Source organism: Panthera uncia, chromosome A2 (genome assembly GCF_023721935.1).
Source record: "Panthera uncia isolate 11264 chromosome A2, Puncia_PCG_1.0, whole genome shotgun sequence".
Lineage (NCBI taxonomy): Eukaryota > Metazoa > Chordata > Mammalia > Carnivora > Felidae > Panthera > Panthera uncia.
The window spans coordinates 97512838-97537582 of record NC_064816.1 but is presented as its reverse complement, the minus strand read 5'-3'; the positions used below and the strand labels follow the sequence as shown (position 1 = coordinate 97537582).

The window sequence follows — 24745 nt, the reverse complement described above, 5'->3', positions numbered from 1 at the left end:
TGTGAAAGCAGTTTCATAACAATAACTGAAAATAATGCCTCAAAATGTTTTTGTTTTTCATATAAATAACAAAGTACCTCAGGAAAGTTTTAGATAATAGTTTCCAATCCCAATCCCATTAGGTTCCTTAAAATGTCTGTAGTGTCAGGAACTGCCCGGTGCCAGGGTGAGAAATGCAGTCTCTGTAGCTTGATGCTCATTGGTTCAGTTTAGGGCTCCAGCACTTTATAGTAGTATCATTCTGGGCAGGTCTCCTGACTTCCCTGTGTCTTGCTGTCTTCATCTGAACACTGGGAATGATAATATTAATCACATTAACATTATAAGATTCTGATAAGGATTAAATCTGTAATATTTGTAAAGTACTTAGAACAGAGTCTGATCCTTGTTAAGCACATCAGAAACATTCGTTGTTGCCCAATTTAATGTTCATTAAATAAAAATAAATGAAACAAAATAAAGAGCCTAGATGCTATATCAAGGTATTGAATGGCTTGTCTTTTGAGAGATGGAGAGAACATTAGTGAAGTAAGAACTCAGTTCTGAGTACAGTTAGACAGTTCTAACTGGTAGTCATATTTCTCCTCTCAGTGGCACTTTGGAACCCAGTCACATGTCATATGTAACAGAGCCCATCGGACTGACCACATCTGTGCCTGAAAGTGAAGTCATGATACTTTCTCCCTGACCTGCCCCTTCTCCTGACCTCCTTGTTTTTGTTGATATAGGCTCAACATACTAACTTCAGGTTCAACTTCTTCCTCCTTGTCTGAGATGTTTATTTGGTTTCAAAATCTCATCATTTCTGGAAATCTCCCTGTCATCCATTCCCTCCTCTTCATTTGGCATTGCCAAATTTATCTTCCAAAGTACCTACTACCTCAATTGAGGTCACTTCTCTGCTCAGTCGCTCCTATGACTTAAAAAGCAGAGCCCTCAGTCTCTTGTGAGGGATGCTGTGCTGCACAAATCCATTCTACCCTGTCCCTTTTTCCAGTACTCATTCCCAGCAGCCTGTTCTCCAGGGTAACCATATGCGTGGTCCCATTTAAATCTGTTGTCCTGACTTAACTTTAATGATGCCCCTTTCACTTGCAAAGTGCCCCTGTGTGAACAATAAATTATATGGTCCCCCTTCTGTTATCCCTTTGGTCAAACTATGTATCCCATGAGTCCCATGATTCCCTGCCCTGTTCATTTCATCTGGAATGCCCTTCCTTTCCTCGCTTAAAAAAAAAAAAAACAACAACAACTTTTTTTTAACATTTATTTACTATTGAGAGACAGAGAGATACAGAGTATGAGCAGAAACGGGGCAGAGAGAGGGGTAGACACAGAATCCGAAGTAGGCTCCAGGCCCTCAGCTGCCAGCACAGAGCCCAATACGGGGCTTGAACTCACAAGCTGCGAGATCATGACTTGAGCTGAAGTCAGATGCTTAACGGACTGAGCTACCCAGGCACCCCACCCTTCCTGTTTTTTAAAAAATAATTCATATGTTGCTTCCTCCACCCTTTCCATTTCCCAGGGCACTTTATACACCACTCTCTTGCCATGTAACACTTTCTACTTTGTATCATGATTATTTACATGCTAGTGTAGCTCCTCCTCCAGACTGAGGTCCTTAAAGAAAAAAACCATGTCTGATGAACAGTGTTTCCTGCAGCATGGAACACAGGGTCTTTCATGCCTGAAAAAATAACCCACATCAGTTACTGAGTGCTTACTATGCACTAAGCACTGTGTGTATGATGTAGACACTATAGATCATATCTGAATATATTTCCTTATTTAATCCTAACAATTTCCCTGAAACATATACTGTATGTGTTTCTAATTTGGAAACTAAGGGTTGGATTAAATGACTTGCTTCAGGTCACAGAGGTAGTACATCTGAGTACAAATATTTGAACCCAAATTTCTCTGACTTCAAAAAGGATGCTCTTAACCTTTTCACTATAGGAGGCTGATTCTCAGACCTTACCATGCAATTCAGTCACCTGGGGGGCTTGTAAAAACTTGTGCTGGGCTGCATCCTACTTTCTGACCTAGTAGGTCTGGGGAGGGGCCTGAGAATTACATTTTTAACAAGCTCCCAAGTGATACAGATGCTGCTGGCCCCGGAAGCCCATTTTGAGAACCACAACATAAGCACAGTCATTTACCAGTGAGTAAATGGACAGATGATCATTTGATTTAAAGTTCCATAAGCCGGATCTGCACTGTACATATTAGGCACATTCATATGTTCAGTTATAATTCTTAAAAAATCACGGTTAAAATTGAGTTTGATTTTATCTTATTTTTAAAAATTTTTAATGTTTATTCATTTTTGAGACACACACACACACACACACACACACACACAGAATCTGAAGCAGGCTCCAGGCTCTGAGCTGTCAGCCCAGAGCCTGATGCGGGGCACAAACCCACAAACTGAGATCATGACCCGGGCTGAAGTCAGACACTTAACAGACTGAGCCACCCAGGAGGCCCCAAAATGAGTTTTATTTTAAATACCATTTTAACTATCTCATAGTATTGTTTAAGTTTGAATTTGAGCTGACTTTATTCTATTCTTTTTAAACCAAAGAAGGACAGAACTCTTTTTCATTTATCTTTTCTTTTACATTTCCTTTGGTATCTTAAAGATGATTAGTTCTAGGGGCAGCTGGGTGGCTCAGTCGGTTAAGCTTCTGACTCTTGATCTCACCTCTGGTCTTGATCTCAGCATCATGAGTTCAAGCCTGGCATTGGGCTCCAGCATGAAGCCTATTTTAAAAAAAAAAGATTACTTCTAAATAACGTTAAAGATTGCTTATAGATTTTTCCCCTCTCCCTCTGAGGTAACTTTATCTTCTCTGTACTCCTGGGTATATGTTTAACACGCACTAGGTTTTTAACCCACAATAGATTATTAGGTATGTATGAATTATTTCTCCAAACCAAAACATATTCTGAAGGAATCTGCCCCTTGGGGTAGGGGTGAGAAAGAGAGGGAGAGAGAGAATCCCAAGCAGGCTCCATGCTGTCAATGCAAAGCCTGACATAGGGCTCGATCCCATGAACTGTGAGATCATGACCTGAGCTGAAATCAAAAGTCTGAAGCCCAACCGACTGAGCTTTATATTATGATATATTATAATATATTGTTATTTTTCTGAGAGACAGAAATAGCACAAGCAGGGGGAGAGACAGTGAGGTGGGGGGGGAGAGAGAGAGACAGAGACAGAGACAGAGAGAGAGAGAGAGAGAGAGAGAGAGAGAGAGAGAATCTTAAGCAGGCTCCATGCTCAGCACAGAGCCTGATGCAGGGCTTGATCTCAGGACTGTGAGCTCATGACCTGAGCTGAAATCAAGAGTTGGATGCTTAAGTGATTGAGCCATCCAGGCGCCCCTACTCTGTTTTACCTCTTAACAAAACAAACCATGATATGAATTTAGCTTTTATTTCAAAGTACAGTGGAAAACCCTTTTGGTGGTGAGCATGTTGCATCTTATTGATAAAAGGTAGAGCTGGAGTGGAAGGCAGTATACTTACCCTTTCTCTAGGTCTTGTGGAGCCTGGAAATGGCACGAGGTCATGATGTAGGCCTATAATGAAGACCCCATGTTACAGAAATGGGATGAGACGTGCTTTTTCCATAGGAATACTTAAGCACTTCAAAATGTTCTTGAGCCACAGTCCCTTATGATTGGGCACTGCATTTACCAATGCAGAACGCACAATGATTATGACTTTGCTTGTGGAAGTTAAAAGCCCATTGATTTTGCATGTAGAATTTGACACTAGCAAATTAACCAGCTCTATTTATTTAATCAGTAAAGTTAACATTTTAATAGAAACTGAGAAGTAATTTTCTGTTAGTGATAATATGCCATATATAGAAAAATAAATTTATATAAATCCTGTCCTACATTTGTTTCTTAGCATGTTTTCCAAATACTACTTTGTTTTCTCACATCTCATCTTCCTGACTGTTTGAAATTTCCTTGAGTGGGGGTCATGCCTTATGCATCATTTAAAAATGTTTCTGAAGTGCCTGAGTGGCTCAGTCAGTTGAGTGTCTGACTCTTGATTTCGGCTCAGGTCATGGAATCATGATTTTGTGGGTTCGAGCCCTGCATTGCTTAGGATTCTCTCTCTTTCTCTCTCTGCCCCTCCCCTGCTTGCACTCTCTCTGTCTCTCTCAAAATAAATAAACTTTTAAAAATTAAGAATGAAGGAAGGAAAGAAAAGAAAGAGAGAAGAAAAAAGAAAGAGAAGAGAAAGAAGGAAATAAAAGAAAGAAAAATGTTTCTATTCATTTTACCCCCACAACCACCCTTACGTGAAGGCATCATTTTGCTAACCACAGGACCTTGCCTGTAACTCCAAATAATAGCCTTAATTAAGCATCATAGTTTGAAAGAAAGCTTCTGATATACATTCTCTTTCTTATTTATCTCATGCTTATTTTACAGATGTAATGGTAGAAACTCAGAAAAGTTAAATAACTTGATCAGTATCACAAAGCTAGGAGGTTTCTGATCCATGCATAGAACTCAGGCCTTTTAGCCCTGGATTGGATGCCTTTTCCACTCCACCACACTGATATAGGTGTTAATTAACTGCTTGTTGACTGAGTACATGAAATTGTACCAAAACTACTACCCTCTACAAACCCCACCCCCCAACATACATACCATCAGTACGTGCCTATGTCTTATTGGATTGGATCGGCTTCTGATATGGCTGCACCCTTCAAGCTATAGGCCGGAACCACAGATAACATGAGGGTAAAAATAGCCTTTAGGGGAACAAAGATTTGAGAAATAAGGTGTTCAGAATGATGTTTTAACAGTCAAGATACCGCCTTCACTTTCTTGGATAAAGATTTTTAGAAATGCAGGGAAATTTTGGTGTCAATCTCAGCTTGATGGTTTCTGAGCTGATCTCCCCCCACCTCCATACCTCTAGGAGACCGAGAGCTGAAAAAGCAAACTCAATCTTCAGTCAAGAGCTGAAAAAGCAAACTAACTCAATCTGTCAGTTGTAGCTTCCTTCTCTTATCTGTTTCCCCTTTGTTATTCTCAAGTCTTAAGGAAAGATGTGGTTAGAGGGTCTAGTCTGATCTCCATTGTGCAGTAGAAAATTAGAGAAATGTCATTACAAGTCCCTGCACATCCAGTGTTATTAGTGGGAAGTTGTGCCCTGAAGGCACTAGTGATTGAGGCAGAAAATTTAGGGATATGCCATCCAGGCATCTAATTTCCTTATGTGGAGATTCTCATTTACATTGCCAACCGTGGGGTGACAGTGGGTTTCCTTTCCGAAAGAACTATGTTACACAGAAGGGAAATGGAGGATAAATCCTGAAAAGTAGATATGCTGGCTATTTGGGAAGAACAGTCTTCATTCAGGATAATCTTTTAATTCATTTTTATTATTTTATGTCTTATAAACAATAAAAATTAGGAAGAAATACAGCACCCAGAAGACAACTACCAGGATTCCAGAGATAATGGGTATCCTTTTAACTTATTTCACTTTGGGATAGCCCAGTGTTGGTCTCTGCATACTCTGTTTTTTACAGAGAAAAAGAGAAGATTCTTTTCTTCTGCTCTGCTCAAATTTCATAGTAAGTCCATCAAATATTTATGTAATTAATATATGCCAGGTACTGTACAAGGCTCTGGAGATAAAATTGTGAATAATTCCATCATTGTCCCTGACATCACTTCAAGCCATCAAAAGTCCAGTGCTAGGATAGGAAGTCTAAAGCATTTTGTTGGGACACATAGTGGAAATGCCTAATTCTGTCCTATGGGTCAGGATAGGCTGTTCAGAGATATTATGTTTTTAAGCTGAAGACTGTGAGTGCAGCCTGGTGAAAGGGAAGGGGGAAGAGGACAAGAGTTTTTTTGGCACAGTTGTGGAATGTGTAAAAGCCCAGAAAGGGGTGAGGGAGAGAATGATACAAAGAAATGAAAGGAATTTGATTGGAGCATTACGTTTTTCTATCATAAACTGTGAAAATAGCTAGTGGTTCCTTAAATTACATAATAGAGAAGTAGGTTCAAAGAACATTGTTCCAATAATAATATATGCTCAGATATGTTCAACTCTTAGAAAGCAGAAGACTTTACCATTCAGATAATCTTCTAGATAGTTTTCATTATATCTATATTATATCTTTATTTTGCATTTGGGTTGTGTTGCTTTTGTCTTTTAAGCAAGACAGTATGAATACTAGTAATGCCTCACATTTTAAAATTAAGCACTGGCTTATTTTCTTAGCCACATTTAAAAGCTGAAAATGAGGGGTGCTTGGGTGGTTCAGTTGGTTAAGCGTCTGACTTTAGCTCAGGTCATGATCTCGTGGTTCATGGACTCGAGCCCCGCATTGGGCTCTGCACTGATGGTGTAGAGCCTGCTTGGGATTCTCTCTCCCCCTCTCTCTCTACCCCTGTCCTCTCTCTTTCTCTCTCAAAATAAATAAATAAACTTTAAAAATAAATACAAATAGAAACTGAGAATGACAGATACCTAAGAATACACCTAACCAAAGGCATGCAGGACAGCTATACCAAAACTATAAAACATTGCTGAAAAAAAAAATTAAAGTAGACTTAGGGAGGGATATACCATGTTCATGGATTAGAAGACTCTGTCAGTACTCTCTAAACTGATCTATAGGTTAAATGAAACACTGATCTCAATCCCAACAGGAAATTCACAGGGTGATAATAAACTTATATGTAGTAATACAAAGGACATAGAATAGCCCAGGTGATCTTAAGAACAAATCTGGAGGACTTAAATTCCTAAATATTTAGACTTACTGTAGATATTAAGACTTACTGTAAAGCTACAGTAATTAAGAGAGTATGGCATTAACTAATGAATAATCCTGTAGAACAGTGGAACAGACTAGATGGTCTGTAAACAAACACACACACAGAGTTCTCTGATTTATGTCAAAAGCATTACTGTCATTCATTGGAGGAAATCATAATCTTTTTAATAAGTGATGCTGGGTCAATTGGATATACATATGGAAAACAATTAACTTAACCTTTATTTCATATCATACACAAAAATTAATGAGAGATAAATCGTAGTGTTAAAGTCCGAAGGTAAAACAATAACTCTTTAAGAACAAAAAACATAGGTGAATATCTGAATGACCTTGGAACAGGCAAAGAATTCTTAAACAGAAAGCACTAACTACAAAAGAAAATAATAAATTGCACCTTATCAAAATTAAGAAAGTCTGTTCATTAAAAGAACACTGAGGAAAGATAAGATCTACAGAGTGGAAGAAGATATTTGCAATACATATTCAAAAGGCAACTTGTATTCAGAATATTTAAAGTTCTACAAAAGAAAAATACTGACCACCTAATTAAGAAATGGGGAAAATATATGAACAGACACTTGGTAAAAGATCTCAACATTGCTAATATAGATATGCAAAAGTACTTACATTATTAGCCATAAGAGAATAATAATGAAAGGTACCAAATGGTTAAAATTAAGTAAGACTGACAATCACAAATGTTCATGAGACATGGAGCCACTAGAATTATTGTACAATGCTTGTGGGAGTGTAAACTAAAAGAACTACTTTGGAAAACTGTTTGGTATTATCTACTAAAAATATATACTTCTAGGCATATATCCAAGGAAAATAAGTGTCCCTGTGGACGTGTACAAAAATGTTCATAGTAGTAGTATTTTTAATAGCCCCTAAATGAAAAGAAACCAGATGTCCATGAACAATAGCATGGATAAATTAATTCAGTAGGATACTATACAGAAATGAAAAATAACTACTACTGCAGTGCAATAATATGAATGAATCTCATGAGCATGACATTGAGTGAAAGAGACGATGCATCACAGAGTATTTAGTATATGATTTCACTGATATGATTTCAAAATCAGACAAAATGAATCGTGAGAGAGGTCAGAATATATAAAATAATGGTTCTATTTTTGAGGAGATAATAATGGAGTGGAACACAATGGAGTCTACTGGAGTGCTGAAAATATTCTGTATATTGATCCAGGTGGTGGCTATGTATGAAGTGAAAACATATTTTAAAGCATATGGAGGTATGCTTTAATGTGCTGTAATATAAGCTATACCTCAATAAAACAGCAAAGAGTAATATAAGCTATACCTCAATAAAACAGTTAAAAAAAATAGTCTGAGAAGAGAAAGGGAGGAATAGAGTCATTGAGCATACATTAAAGAAATCACGGACTAAAATGAGTTTTAGTGGTATAATTATTTAGAAGCACTTTAAAAAGAAAAGGACTGTTTTACTGGTGGTATCTTTTTTGCTTACATCTTCAACTATCTAATTTCCTCAACATTTTAAGCAATATCCTCCAGCCCTAAATATCAAGAGACCTCTTCTATACAGAAATATTAAAAATGGTGTGCCTGGGTTACTCATTAAGTTAAGTGTCTAACTCTTGATTTCAGCTCAGGTCATGATCTCACAGTTCGTGGGGTTGAGACCTGCGTTAGGCTCCATGCTGAGCATGGGATTCTTTCTCTATCCTCTCTCTCTCTTCCTCCCCCACTCAAGCATGTGTGCTCTCTCTCTCTGTCTCTCTCTCAAAAATAAATAAACTTAAAAAAAATATTTAAAAAATATAAAAAATTACTATCTCCCTTTCAAGAAAAAGTATAATTAGCATTTAGAATTTAGTTTGAGGAACTTGGGCTAAGAACCTGAGAAGTTCACCAGAGTCATCTAGGACTTCTCAGTTTTAATGATAAAAGGAAACATCAAAGAATTTTCCAGCACTTTCACTCTTTTCAAGTTTACCCCACCATACTTATCTTCTCTACTGTTGCTGTACTAGTATTAGTGTACTAGTATTAGTGTATATGTGCCACCAAAGCGAGTACAAAAATTAGTACACTAGTATTAGTGTACTAGTATTAGTGTATATGTGCCACCAAAGCGAGCACAAAAATTCAGTAGCGTTAAAATGAATTTTGAACACTTTAGTAATCATCTTATATTATTAATGACATTCTTGTTGGTGATCACAATAGTAATGGAGTTAGCAAATCTTTGGATAGGTGACAGTTGTCTCTGGAAGTGTTAGACTTTAAACGTATTTCCAACCTTATGTCTAGCATCTTGTCATTTAACTCTTTTTATTCCCTATATTACATAGACTAGGCTAGGCTATGGTACATAATTCCATGGCTTAAACCAACAGAAATTTTGGTTTGCTGTTTTTGCTCACCAGATAGTCCTGGGCAGGTGTCCAGGTGGATGAAATGGCTCTCTTCTAAGAAGTTATTCAGGGCCCAGGCTGACAACAGCTTTGTAATCTTTAAAGCATGCTTCCCAGTGTTCCCTAGATGTAGACATCTCAGTTATCCTGAAAGGAAACAGAGCATGCAGGAACATGTGTAGAAAGGCTTTATGGGCCGAGTCTGGAATGGTGTGTTACTTCTACTCATATTCCATTGGAAAGAACTTTGTCTCATGGCCACACCTATTTTCAGGGGAGTCTGGAAAATATAGAAGAGTATATGGATTTTGGTAGGCAGCTAGCAGCCTCAGTCACCATAGCACTTACTTGGTCATCATACTGAAAATCTAAAATGTTCTCAGGCCTATAATGACAAAGGGAAAAATCACTGACACAAAATGTTAACGGATTGGGTGTGTACAAAGAGCATAAAACCCACATTTTCCAGAACAGCTGATACAGAGCAAATTGGAATGACTTAATTTCCAGCAGGAAGGAGCACAGAAATGCTACAGAAATATGTTGAATTTGTACACAGAAAATGTTTTAAAGATTCAGACTAATGGGAAATCAAAGGAGTTGGAACAGCTTCTTTCTTGGCATACAATTACTGTGGCAGTGTTGTCTTCTAAAAAAAAGATCACATCAAGTGACAGAATGTCCATCTATAAAAGTAGACTGTGAAAATAGAAGCCATGGATCCAAAGTGATGGTATGTATTACTAGGCACCAGGTTAAAAACTTTTAACTAGGGTTTTTAGCTCTTACTGTCAGTACTGGGATGATGAAATAAGATAGGGCCCCTGCCACAAGCTCCCTGGAAAATAATGGAAGACAGTCAATTAAAGTAACAGTGACTATGCAGTGTGATAAGTGTGAGATCATAGAGGTGTATAACAGAGTGGTGTAAAAGAGGAACGTCTACATTCAGACTTGGGGACTTAAGTATGCTTCCTGGAAGAAGTAGCACAAGCAACGAGTTTTGAAGGAACAACGAAGGGGAAAAAATATGACATCAAGGGGAATAACATATGAAAAGGAAGAGGGTGCAACCCCTTTATGATTTGGGAGATTGCACTGGGAGAAAAGAATGAGAGAGACAGAGACCAAGAGGCAAAAGATGAAAGTGAAGTGGTCCAAGGCCAAATCATGAGGGCAGTATGTGCAAGTTACAGAGTCTGGATTCAGCCTCACTGTCTGAGGAGCCAGTGAAGGCATGGTCATGCTTCAGTCTTTTTAGATATTCTTGAACATCCAGATCCACCACACTTTGGAAATCAAGGGTAGCAAAATGGATCCATAAAGGAAGAGGCCTGAACGTTTCGTTTCCCCCATTCAGTCTATTCAGGACCCACTGTGGGGTAAATAAACACACTGCTACAAACAAGGTAATTTTCAGCCAGTCAGTTCACTGTTAATTTATCAGTTGATTTGTGTTTATGAGTATGATTACATGCTGAATGACCATCAGTAAGCATCATAAAAATACATTGTAATATAAAGTACAAACAAGTTTAGCTTGGGCAGCCAAGAGACACAGTAAATTCCCCAACCTTTCACATGGTACATAAACAAGAATAAATGTTAAAAAAAAAAAAAAGAAAAAGAAAAAAAAAAAGAAAGAAAGAAAGAAAGAAAAAGAAAAGGAATGGTGAAATATTTTTAAAACTACAATAAAGTATAAGAAATACCAACCGGAAAAAAAAGGCTAGTATTGTAGCCTTTTACTATCTTCTGAAATGTGTGCTTCTCAGATAAGAGAGAAATTGATAAAGCGGGTGCCCTGGGCTCAGTCTTGTGACCCAAGTTAATACTTCCACTAATGACCTGAAAGAGGAAGCAAAACCAGTTGGTTACATTTTCTGATGACAGCATTGCTTTCTTAAGTTAAAAACAGAAAGCAGAAAAAAAAAATTCACCAGCTGAGCAAACATTAAGAATGTTGGGACAGTGTGATAGCTAGCTAAATTAATCTGGAATGTATCTGCATATTATAAACTACATGGTTGTGAATCATTTTAACTGTGTATCAACCAAGGGCTTGAAAACAGACGACCTTTTGCTCTTTGATCCTACATCAGTAGATATTTGCATAGTGAGCAATGGTTTGAATTTTAAAACAGGAAGCCAGAATCACAAACTTTTAACATATTAGAGCATTTTTATGTAACGAGTAGACAGGTAATAAAGAGAAAGAGTGGTAGATGAAGTGCTGACACCTCCATTTTGGGTAATGTCCAGCTGCTCTCGCAGGTTTGAGATTTGCTTCAATGGAAAAGCAAAGTGATTCGGTGGATTGAACGTGGATTTTCACATCCTCCTCTTCCCCTGGTAATCAGGTTGGCTTGGTCAAGTTACCTAGTGGTTCTGAAACCCAGTTTTGTTCTCTGTGAAACAGAAACAAAACTATGGTATAGGAGTGTTGTGAAAATCCAATAAGGGTATGCACCTGTATGTTATTTCACCTACTCAGTAAATGGTGGTGGTACTGGTGAGGAAGAAAGATAGTGTCTTGGAAAACTAAGAGTAATTCAGCAAACAGAGAGCATGCTGTGCTCTCTTGAAGAGCACTATTATAGAGTAGAAAAGCAGGGACTGATTTGTTCACTCATTCTGGTATCCTCTCTCCATTCAGTGTTTTGCATACCTGCTGCCTGGAGACACATAGCCTTAGCCTCCTGAAGTTAAATAGTGTGTAGCTTTCACCCTCATGAAGTTTATAGTCCAGAGGGTAGCTGGGCATACATGGGAGCACGTCACACTTAGCACAGTTCTGTGCCATAAGGGTGTTTACAAAGTGACTGACTACAGAGAGGAAAAACTGCTAACTCTGATGAGAAGCCTTACAGGAAAATGTTCTCAGAGAAAGAAAACCTTTGAGTAGAAACTTAAAAAGCTGAGTGAGAGTTACCATGTGGACCTCAAGGGGAGGGCTTTCTAGGCAGAAGAATTGTGCAGAAGTGTGGAAGTAGGTTTGGCACGGTGTAGCTGGAGAATGGAAGCTTAGTTTGCCTGGAGCATATGGTGCCTGGGAGGTGTTGTGGGATGGGTCAGAGGTAGGCTGCAGAGTGTGGGTGCAGAGTCTGTATGTCACCCAAGAGGAGACAACCTCCAACTCAGACCAGGTGCTGACCTTTCTACTTACCTGCTGTTTGGTTTTAGGCAAATCATTTTATACCTCCATTTTCTCTTCTATAAAAATAAGGATAATTTTGCCTATCTTGAAGAACTGTCGTATGAAACACTTGTAGAACACTGTCCTCCATGAGTGTTCACACTTTTTCTTCCTTCTCCTTACTCAGTTTGGAACACATAGTTAGGTATAATAAAGGAAAGTTAAAACTCTCTTACCTGGATACTCAAAAAGTGGGCTGTGGTATGGACCCCCACTTCCCCTGAATCATCATTAAGATCATTATTTGATTAAGGTATTCATCCACCACAATACTTTATACATTTCTAGGAAATTACCCTGACACTTTCTTTGGTGTGTTCCCCTCTTCTGGTTGACTTTTGCATTGATGATCAGAACATGTTATATGCCTGAACTTCTGAAGAGCAAGCAGAACAGGGGAGAAATTTGGAGTTATTTCCATTAGTATCTGAAAATTAACATCTGAATGAAGGTCACATGCCATATTTGTATACATGAATTGAGATTATGTCAGCACTGTGTGTGCCTTGTCCTGATTACACAGATGGATCCAGAACTCTTGTCTTGAATAAACAGTTTTCATTCATCTAAAGTAAATGTTAGCTGAAAGATTCAATTCAGTCTATAAATTCAGCAGTAACATAGCTGAAAAACCTCAAAATTACCACTATGTATTTATTATTGCTGAATTGTTAAAGTTGAAAATGTATGTTTAGGAGGAAATGAAGTAAAATGATGTACACCTTCCTTGTTTTTGACAAAAGACTGGTAGGTAACTATCATAGGCATACCATTAAACATGTATAGATTCTTTTCTCTTTTTCCTCTCCTTTTTCTTCTTTGTTTGACTGCAATCTTCCCTCTCTCAAATGAACCTACTTCCCTCCCTCCTTGAGTTAGGCTGAGAGTTAGCTTGGATGACCCATTCCATCCCCCTCCACAGTTTGCCACCACACTCTGCACATTTTTTCCAGCCTCTCACTCCTGCCCTACCTGCTTTCATTAGCTGTGGTGCTGAGCTTGGCAAGCCCAGGATTTGATCCCTTCCTTTTGTCTTCCAGACTGTGGGAGTGCTTTCTCCAATGCCATGTTTAACCACCTTGTGTCTCTACTTCCTTGTATTAGTGGAGCATGCCTCTTTCTCTGGACTTGTTCTAAAACATATCTCTCTCTCTCTCTCTCCCTCTCTCTCTCATTTTTCAGTATTTTTCTCCAGGTATGTATGTATGTATGTATGTATGTGTTTATTTTTTAGTTTTGAGAGACAGAGAGACAGAGGATGAGTGGGGAAGGGGCAGAGCTAGAGGGACACAAAGAATCCAAAGCAAGCTCCAGGCTCTGAGCTGTCAGCACAGAGCCCAATGCGGGGCTTGAACTCACAAACTGTGGGATCATGACCTGAGCCAATGTGAGACAGTTAACCGACTGACCCACCCAGGTGCCCCATTTTCTCCTGATATTTAGAGGTAATTCTGTGAAGTATGGTGTTAGAATGATGTTGGGAAGTGTGGAAGTGTTTGTTTCCTGTCTTGAGGGAAAACCCCAAACTACAGTTGTGTGTGTGTGTGTGTGTGTGTGTGTGTGTGTGTGTGTGTGTGTGTGTAGAGAGAGAGAGAGAAAGAGAAGCATAGAGCCTGCTTGGAATTCTTTGTCTATCTGCCACTCCCCTGCTCACGCTGTCTCTCAAAATAAATAAATAAACTTTAAAAAGTACATCTTGGGAGGAAAGAAGAGATTCAAGAAGTAAGGATGGTGACAGGAGACCTAAAATTTGGAATGCTTTCAGGTTTATGACACATTCTAGTAACGACAATACTGTTGTGAGTGTGTGTTCACATGAGGAGCTAGCCCCACTCTTGGGAACAGATGGTTTAATATACTACATATTCCTTCTTTGTTAATAAATTTGTGTGGTTCAACAATGAGTAACTCTCAGGTCATCCTGTTACAGCATGGTTGGATAGGAAAGGCAGGATAAATGTTTGGCTCTTCATCAAAATATTGAGTTGGTTCACTTGGCATTTTCTACAGGTGACCCATGAAGCCTTTTGGTTTTCAGTTTATTTGTTCATTTCTGGTTTTTAAGTATCATTATGAACTCCTATTGAACATATTTGATATGTTTGCATTGTTGTCAATATTACTTCATTTATATTCAAATTGTCTTATCTTTAGTTAGTGAGAGCCACTTCAGGTTGACTCTTGGGTCCTTTTGACATGATCCTGGTAGCGGTCTAACTTGCTCTCTTGTGCAACAAAATGTTCCCAGATCATCTTCTGTATTGTCTGCCCTAGCCCAATATCAGCCATTTTGACAAAGATCCCTGGTTATTGTAAGAGAAACATGGTAGTTAGAGACCATGATCTGGGTGCTAGGGATGCTTTGCTTCTGAGCTAGCCATTATTTTTATGCTTTTACTGTGGACAGAACTAGAAAATACATTTTTGGTTAATTAATTTTATCTTAAGAATGAAAGCAGAGAAAGCAGAACTACTAAACGTCTCTTGTACTTTCATTGACATTAAGGGAAATGGTACTAAAACTGGAAAGGAAAGTCACTCTTAAGGAAAACTTGAAGTTCAGTCTATAAGAGTGGCTAATATGTATTAGATGATTTAAATACAGTTTTATGGATTATGTCACCAAAAGAATTATGTAACCAAGCACAGAAATAATGCTTGTAAGTTTTGAGAAATCAGAGATGCCATAAATTATGTGTCCTATTGTAAAAGGCAATGTTAAAAACTCAAAAATTCAATAGTGTAAATTACACTCTGATTCTTAATCAAATTTAGAATTGGTTACAATATAAATGGTTTTAAAGACTTAGAAAAAATTTGGGATTATTCTGAAGTAGAATGGATTCACTTTATCATCAGACTAATGCCATTTCATCTTATTGATAATATTATGTAAGTCTCATATCATTCTCCATAGATAAAATGGATAAAAATGAGTTAGAGATTGTCTTTAAAAAAAAGACTAAACTAGGACTAGTCTCAGGACCCACTTTAAAAGTAAGGATATAGATAGGTTAAGAGTAAAAGGATAAATTAATATCACCTACAAATCCTAATCAGAAGAAATCTGAATTGGCTGTATTAATTTGGATGAAATAGACTTCAGAACAAGAACTTTTATCAGGAATTAATATAATCTTGACTATGTATGGTAATCTGAGGAACAGAAGTCAACTTAAAATCAATAAATGTAATTTGCTGTGTGAAAAGACCAAAAACAAGCTATATGATCATCTCAGTGGCACCAGAAAAAGCATTTGATTAAATCCAATATCCATTTCTGATAAAAATTTTCAGCAAACTAGGAAGAGAATATTTCCTATCTGATAATGGGACTATATGAAAAAGGTACCAGCTAATATCATACTTAATTTTGAAAGACTAAACACTTCCCCTCCTACAATTAGGAGCAAGGCAAATATGTTTGCTCAAACCAGCTTCTATTCAGCATTATCATAACTAGTATAATAAGGCAAAAAAAAGTAAATAAAGACATACAAATTGGAAAGGAAGAAGGAAAGCTATCTATAATCCTGGACAACATGATATATGTACACAGGTCCATAGCCCTATCTATCTATCTATCTATCTACCTACCTACCTACCTAGAGAGGAAATCCTAAAGAATCTTTAAAAAAAAGCTTTTAAAACTAGTAATTGAGGGGTGCCTGGGTGGCTCAGTTGGTTAAGAATCTGACTTCATTCAGCTCAGGTCATGATCTCACAGTTCGTGAGTTCAAGCCCTGTGTCAGGCTCTGTACTGACAGCTCAGAGCCTAGAGCCTGCTTCAGATTCTGTGTCTTCCTCTCTCTCTGCTTCTCCTCTGCTTATGCTCTGTCTGTCTCTCTCCCTCTCTCTCTCTCTCTCTCAAAAATAAACATTAAAAAAATTAAAACTAATAATTGAATTTAACAAGGTCATAGGATACAATATCAAGTTAAAAAATTAACCATATTTCTAGTAATGAGAAATTTGAACTTGAAATTTGTATTTTTATAGAATCAAAAAATATGAACTACTTTGTAATAAATTTAATAAAATATGTAATACCTGTGCACTAACATCAGCAAAATACTAGGATAATTTTAAAAGACCCAGTAAATGGAAAGGTATGCCATGTTTCTCAGTCTGAAGGTATTAAGATGTCAATTCCAAGTAAATCTGTAGCTACAGTGCAATCCAATCAATATCATGAAGGGGTTTTTGAATAAATTGAGAAACTATCCCTAAGATATATATAGAAATATGAAGAACTTGGAATAACCAAAACAAAAAGAAAAAAGATCATAGAATTTATACTAAACTGAAAATCTCATTATAAAGCTATAGTAATCAACACAGAGTGGTATTGGTACAAGGATAGACACATAGATAAAAATAATACAATGGAAAATTCAGAAATGGGTCCACACATATAATGGCTTATTGATTTTTGCCAAAACGTGCAGGCAAAATCATGGACAATTGGATAATTTTTCAACAAATGGTGCTGGAACAACTGGATAGCCACTTCTAGGGAAAACAAAGAATCAACACCCCTACCTCACACCATCTCTGGATATTAACTTCATAAGGGGCACTTGGGTGGCTCAGTCAGTTGAGTGGCCAACTCTTGATTTCAGCTCAGGTCATGATCTCATGGTTCATGGGTTCAAGCCCTTTATCAGGCTCCACACTAACAGCATGGAGCCTCTCTGCCCTCCCCCCACCTTCTCTCTCTCTCTCTCAAAATAAATGAAAAAAAAATTTAAACCAAGAAAAAAATTAACTTGAAATTGATTACATATCTAAATGTAATAGTTAAAAATATATAATTTCCAGAAGAAAAAGCACAGGAAAAGTATCTTTGTGATGCTGGGTTAGGGAATGATTTGGTAAGACACAAAAAACAGAAATTGTTAAAAACAACAACAACAACCACCTGGTAAATTAGATATAATCAAAATTAAAACCCTTTTCTCTTCAAATACCACTGTTAAGCAAATGAAAGGGTTATTGTGAGGATCATCTTGTAATGTATAAAAATATTGGATCAGTGTGAAATATACATGAATAGGATATTGTATATCCACTATATTTCAATAAAAACAAATTTTTTTAAAAACCTGAGAAGACAAAAAAAAAAAGAAAATGAAAAGCAAGTTAAACATTTGAAGAAAATGTTTTCAAGCTTAGGTCTGATAATGGATTTATATTTAGAGCATATTAGGAACTCATAACTCATATAAACTTAATTTTTTAAAATAGGCAAAAGATTTGAATAGAATAAGCATATTATGAAAGATATGTGATTGGCAAATAAGAAATTAAAAGAATTTCAACATCTTTAGTCATTAGAGAAATGCAAATTAAAATCATAATGACTATGACTACACATCCATTAGAATGGCTAGAACTTAAAAGATTGAAAATACCAAGTGTTAATGAGGATATGGAGCAAATCGAACTTGGATTCATTGTTGGCTGGAATGCAAAATGATACAGTTATTTTGGAAAACAGTTTGGCAATTTTTTATAAAATTAAACACATAGTTACTAAAAGAGTCAGCCTTCCTACTCCTAGATATTTGCCCAGAGAAATGAAAAACATGTCCATACACAGACTTGTGCTCAAATGTTTATAACACTTTTATTCAAAATAGCCAAATCCAAATGATATACAAATTACATCATATCCATATAATTAAATACTACTCAGAAATAAGAAAGAACACATTGCTAATATATGCAACAACATTGATCTCAAAGGAATTATGTTGAGTGAAAGAATCCAGCCACAAAAAGACTAGACTACATTGTATTATTCCACTGATATGAAATTCTAGTTCCAAGTGCAAATATCCTTTAAAAAGGGTTCTGATTCATACAGTTTGAATCAGATGCCTTTTCCTGAATCAGCCAACCATAATGCCTTATGATTGACTCAACTTGGATTAAGATGGCCATCCCCAGGCCAGTCAGTGGGAGTGGAAAGATGCCCCATAAAAGGATATACTCATTTAAACCACATGATTAAAGAGAAGGAAGATACTTCAAAATGGGTTGAGGATTTTGTTGAGCAAAGACCAAAAAATAGATGGCTCCTGGGTCTGCAGTTGGCTGCCCACACACATGCATGGTGCACACAGTCACTTACACATACATCCATGCATAATACAATGTCAGAATTGCTCCTGCCACCAGTGGATAAATACATGATGCAACCAATGATACAGTAAAGTGATTCAGGAAGGTGTTTGATTATCTGCCCCTCAAGAGGTCTTGGTTCATTGACCAGAAAAAAAGTATCTTCTTTTAATGAAGCTAAATATGTGTCTTTTGTTCTCCAGTGACTTCAGATGGGCTAGACTTTTCTTGTGGCATCTTACTAAAAGCCAAAAGAAATTAATTGGCATATTCTCTGATCTTGACATTTTCCCCTAGATGTAAGATTACTACCTCAGAGGAGAATAGGATGAACAAATCAGTTTAATGAGGGTGGGGTGTTTGAGAGCTGGTTGGGAAAGAAACCAAGAATTTTGATGTGGTGTGAGGTGTCCATGAGAAGCTGATGTGAGTAAAAACATCTGGTGGAAAGACAAGTTAGACAATGATACTGGTTTTGGGGTGGTTAGATACGTAGGAGTCATCCTCCACACCCCAACATCTAATACTTCACTAGGTCCTATATGTTTTACCTCCTAAATATCTCTGGAGTCAGAGCATTTTTTTCCCATATCAGTATTCCCACCCAAGTCTAAAGCTGCCGTCATCTCCCCCCTTGACTCTAAATCCATTCTCATCTACTCTTCCCTTCCTCCAGTGCATCCCCACATTATAACTGATGGACTTTTCAAACTGAAAATAAAATTCTATCTCTCCCATGCGTAAAGACCTCTAATGTTTTTACATGGCTTCTAGGGTAAAAATTAAAATCCTAAGCATATGCCTCCAAGGCCTCTGCTCTGGGATGTGCCCCAACCAACCTTTTGTGCCTCATCTCATTACCACCCCTCTACTTGCCTTAGCAACCCAGCTACACTGCCCTTCTGGACCTGCCTTATTGCCCCCCCACCCCCACCCCAGGGCCTTTGCACATGCTTCTCTCTCTGCTGGAGTATTCTTTTCTTGCATGGTTAATCATGTTCAGTCATTCTGAATAGAATTTGAGCACCACTTTCTTGGAGAATATTCTCTTGGTCAGTTTCCTTGGTAAATCATTCTTGTGGATCAGTGTGGCTTTCTTTCTGAGCACCTCATTCACTTTGATGTTATGCCCTCACTGATGTGAAAATGCCCACTGGACTGTCAGCTCCATGAGGGCAGAGATCCCTGTGTTTTACTCACTGCTACCAGCATATAGAAGATACTGAGTGAATATTTGCTGAATGAATGAATGCATGGATGGTGGCAGGCAGGGCCCTTTCCTGGAAGAAAGTGTAAAAGAATAGGATTATAGTTTTACTCTGTTTGTTTTTAAAGGAAAGAAAACACTTAGAAAAAATTTAAAAACCGCTCTCAAATTATTTGGTCATGGAGCAATATTAAGACCTTTCCCACTGGATGGGGAAGTTGGATTGAAATAAGAGGATGAATAGCTTTGGCTTGACCATATGTAGTTCAAGTTGGGGCTAAGAGGTAGAATTTCAGGTTAGGAGAAATAAGTACAGAGAAGTGCCCTGTAGTCTTGGCACTCCAAGACATTGCTCCTTTCTCTGGTAAATTGAATCTCTGCAGCCTGGGGAGGGCAGGACTCACACTGAAGGGAGTTTAATATGCATGATCATTTCCTAGAGCTTAGAGAATAAGAGGAGAAAGGTGGGGCAATAGCAATAAAGTTAAGAAATAAACAAAGGGTACATTTATATGACTGAAGATACATTGTTTTAAAAACCTTGAAAACCACCCGAGCTCCTCAAGATGTTTATGTAATTGAATATAATTTATCTGGGATTGAAAGGAATAATAATCAAAACATTTTTCACTTAAGTGCGTCTGGAGGCATATGAAATTAGACTCTTGATAGTGGCCTCTGCTTGGAGTGTGTCCTCAGTGCTTTGTCCTCGGGCTCCAGCAGACTGGAAATGTGTTTTAGAGAGTAGGCATGGAGCACAAAATATTAAATGAACTTTACCATATTCAGAATGCCCAACAGGGTAACATCCTCCTTGTTTGGCAGGGAAAGGACTCAACATTTGGAAACTCAGCAGTGCATTAAGTATTTTAATAATCATTGTTGACACACAAAGCATATGGCCTTTCAGAACTCACTGGGTCAAGTGTTGAAGTCTTCTTCTAGGTTTCTAAAATTACTTTACAAAATTTAAACAAAATAAATTAGGGAACATTTCAGAGCATATTAATTCATGAGCTTTGTATTATAAGCAGCTGAAGTTTTCTCTTAGGTTAAAAAAAATATCTACATGAAGGAAAAAGCAAAATCCACAGCCTCACAAAAAATTAATTTGAATTTCATTAGAAGATGTAGAACCTCTCCATTAGCAGGCCAGTCTTGTGGATACCTTGTATTTACTGTTTACTCCTGTGTATGCTTTAAGACCAACGTCAGATATCCCCTCCTAACTCAGAAGCCTTTATTGTCTGCCTGCTTATCATTTATGTCAGTTATCTGTGGCCATAATAATGCAGTGAAATAAGCAATGCTATCATTCAGTGTCTTAAGACAATAAGCTTTTCTTATTGTTCACAAATCTGTGGATTAGGGCAGTTCTGGTCTCTGCTAATCTCACTCCTGAGTCTGTGGTTAGCTGTGGGGTAGGGAGGGCTTCTGCTGATCATGGCTGACCTCCCTCTCCTGTCTGCAGGTTAGCTGGCCAAAGGCTTATCTGCTGGGACAACTGGACTGTCCTCCGGTGTCTCTTGCATGCACAAGGCTCTCACATCCCTCCAGCTGGCTAGCCTAGGCATGTTCTCAGGTTGGCCTGGGTATATTCTCAAGGCCATCTCAGAGAAGCAAAAAGGTGGAAATGTGCCAGTACTTTTTTTTCCAAGCTTCCAGTTTCATCACATTTGTTAACATCTCACTGGGCAAAGCAAGTCACGTGCCAAGCCCCGAGTCAGAGTGGGAGCAGCCCACTATGACTTTGTTGTTAAAGGGCAAAGGGTGGGGATCCTGGGAGACCAGTATTTGGGGCTTCTTTTTTTCTTTTTCTTTTTCTTTTTTTTTAAGTTTACTTATTTTGAGAGAGAGAGGCAGGGGTGGGGGGCAGAGAGAGAGGGAGACAGAATTTCAAGCAGGTTCTGCACTGTCAGTGTAAAGTACGATGTGGGGCTCAAAACTCATGAGATTATGACCAGAGCTGAAGCCAAGAATTGAACACTTAACTGACTGAGCCACCAAGGCACCCCCAATATGGCTTTTTGACATCAACCTACTCTCCTGCTCCACACCACCCTCAGCATTAATCATTTCCTTATCTGTACTACCTCTGTGTTGTACTCTTCTTCTACCTTTGACTTTTCCCATTGTATTTTTTTTTTAATTTTTTTCATGTTTATTTATTTTTGAGACAGAGAGAGACAGAGCATGAATGGGGGAGGGTCAGAGAAAGAGGGAGACACAGAATCTGAAGCAGGCTCCAGGCTCTGAGCTGTCAGCACAGAGCCCAACGCGGGGCTCGAACTCAGGGACCGCGAGATCATGACCTGAGCCGAAGTCGGACGCTTAACCGACTGAGCCCCCCAGGCGCCCCCTCATTGTATTATAATATAATTGTTAATTTGTCTTCTCTAAAAAAAACTAGAGGGTCCTTATGCCTAAGTGCATTCATTTGTAAGTATTTATTCACTCATTGCCATGAATCTTCCTCCTTTACAGATGCCCCAGTGCCTAGCACTGGTCCTGACACATAATGGGTACTCACCAAATATGTGTGGAATGAATGCAGATGTGAAAGCTCATACCCATATTAGTCTCCTTCCCCATCAGAAGAAAAGGGTGAAGACAGATGCCTCCCAGGATCCCAGTTGAGGAGGGCTTGCCTGCCAGAGCAGCTGGTGAACCAGTGGGGGGCTTGCAGTGAGCACTTCAGCTACTGTGAAACATCTTTCTCTTCATACTTTCTCATACCTTCCCTGTAGAACTTGGGTGTTCCTTTTGCAGTCTCCTTATTCCTCTCAAAGGAAGGCAGGAAATCACTACTTTAAACTAATTCTAAATTTATTTTATAGTCAGTGCTCCCAAGTACCTTTGCCTAGAATTTCTCCACTCTACAGTGGGGAATGATTGAGCTCCAGGATTTGTTTAAGCTCATGGTGTGGTCACTTTGAGAGGAGCTAGCTGGCTTCTATTCTCTGGTTTTCTAGCCCTGTAGTCCAAAAATACAGAGGAATTCTTAGGAAAAGTTTTATACAGCTATATAGAACAGAAGACCCTATTCACATAGGGTATTAATTCTGTCAATATGTTGTTAAATGTATTGCCTCATTGTTTTCCAATTCCATATAATCTACAGGGAAAACTAGGGTTTTTCCTAGAGTCAAATTTTGAGCTTCTTGATTTTCCAGTGACTAGTGTAAGTTGCTTGAGAGGCAGAATAGCATGGCTTTGGAGTCAGGCAGGCTAATCTAGAACGGCAGCCTTGCTCATTAGTTACTTCCCCAGATGAATCCTCTTAATCCTTAGCAGTCAGAAAGGGTAATAACAGAGGCTAAGAGAGAATAGCTGGCATGTGGTGAGTGAATTGTATTAATTGTGAATTGTAGCTATTGTTAAATTGCCTCAATGGTTAAATTGTTACAAATGGTAACAATTGTATTGATTGTTGCTATTATTATATAATGCCCTATAATCTTATAAACTATGATTATAAGTAGAATTATCAGTGGTAAAAATTAATGTTTTATATCAAATAATCTTTATGGTTATTTTTGTTAAAAAATAAAATCATTTCTAAAATAACAACCTTAAAGGTTATACTTTAAAATAATAACTTAAGTACTTTACCTTTTAAATAGCCTAGAAAATTTCTTCATTCAGTCACCAAATATGTATCCGGCACCTGCTTTGGGCCAGGTCACCAGGTACCAATCATGTAATGGTGATCAAGTCAGACATCATCCTTGCTTCCTGGTATCCTGTGATGGAAGAACTATCACTAATGAGTCAGCATTACTCCCATAATGCAGTTACCTATCTGGTGTCTACAACTGCATGAATTACCTGAGATAAAGTGATATTTGGCAAGCTTTCCCTGGTTAAAATACAACCTTCCTCCTTCAGGTTGGAGGAAGGAGAAATTTTGACCTCACCATTTGTAAAGTAGCTGTATTATTTTTAAAACCTTCTATTTTATTATCAAATTATGTGTAGAATAAACATTTCCAAATCTTTCCCTGACCTCATTCCCATTTTGAAATACCATATGGCTCAGGGACAGAGGGAGAATTGCTTACATACATACTCAGTAATAAAAACTTGAAAGTTTATCATTTTTTTAGATTATGTCACAATCCCCTTATGTGGTATCCTAGGTTGGATCTTGGAACAAAAAAAAAAAAAAAAAAAAAAAAAGGACATTGATGGAAAAGCTAGTTAGATCTGAATAACATCTATTGTTTAGTAGGATCGTGTCCATGTTGATTTCTTATTTTTAACAAATGTACTGTGTTATGTAAGATGTTAACATTAGGGAAGGTGAGTGAAAAATATTTGGGGAAGTGAGCTTCAAAGACCTATAGGAAAATGGTAATGTGGCGAAGGTTGTCCCCTTACCCCACTGCATGTTTCCAGACGTCTCTCCACCACAGTCACTTTGTGAATGCTTTGAGAGGAGAGGAGTTTAAATTTTGACTGAGAAAAATATAACTAGGATGGTAAATCTGCTGTAAAATCATCATATGCAGTGCTGTTGTTGAGATCCTTTGCAGGTAAAGAATGGATGCTGTAGGATCTTCTCGCCTGCTTGGAACTTCCAAAGGTGTTTTCTTGCGTGAAAGAGATAAGCCCACTCTTGGCTTTCCTCACTGGCAAAGTTTAACTACGTAAGAGTCTGAGTGGCTCAAAGGTTCCCTTTTACTTTCTAGGTACAAACACAAGTACGCCTTGCCAAAAAAAGCTTTGACAAATTGAAGATGGATGTGTGTCAAAAAGTGGATCTTCTTGGAGCAAGCAGATGCAATCTGTTGTCTCATATGCTAGCAACATACCAGGTAATGAAGTGATGTTAGTTACAATGAACCAAGAATGCTCTGAGGCTTAGGGGACAGAAAAATGGTGTCTGAGCTAAAAGTATGCTTCGGGCATTATGAAATTCTAAATGTCTTGCTCATAATTTACTTTCCACACCTGTCCCTTCTTCTAG

At 38.0% G+C, this 24745-nt stretch overlaps 1 protein-coding gene across 25 annotated transcripts in view; it reads left to right on the top strand.

Moving 5' to 3' along the window:
- The window catches only part of ICA1 (islet cell autoantigen 1), a 148930-nt gene that overhangs the window by 82814 nt on the left and 41371 nt on the right, over positions 1-24745 (top strand). For all 25 annotated transcript variants that reach the window (XR_007460002.1, XR_007460003.1, XM_049641540.1 and 22 more), the window contains one exon: positions 24468-24593. Coding sequence is in view for 23 of the 25 variants with exons in the window: in XM_049641540.1 (XP_049497497.1) it covers positions 24468-24593 (126 nt within the window). In the remaining 2 variants the exon portion in view is untranslated. The remainder of the gene's footprint in view (positions 1-24467; positions 24594-24745) is intronic.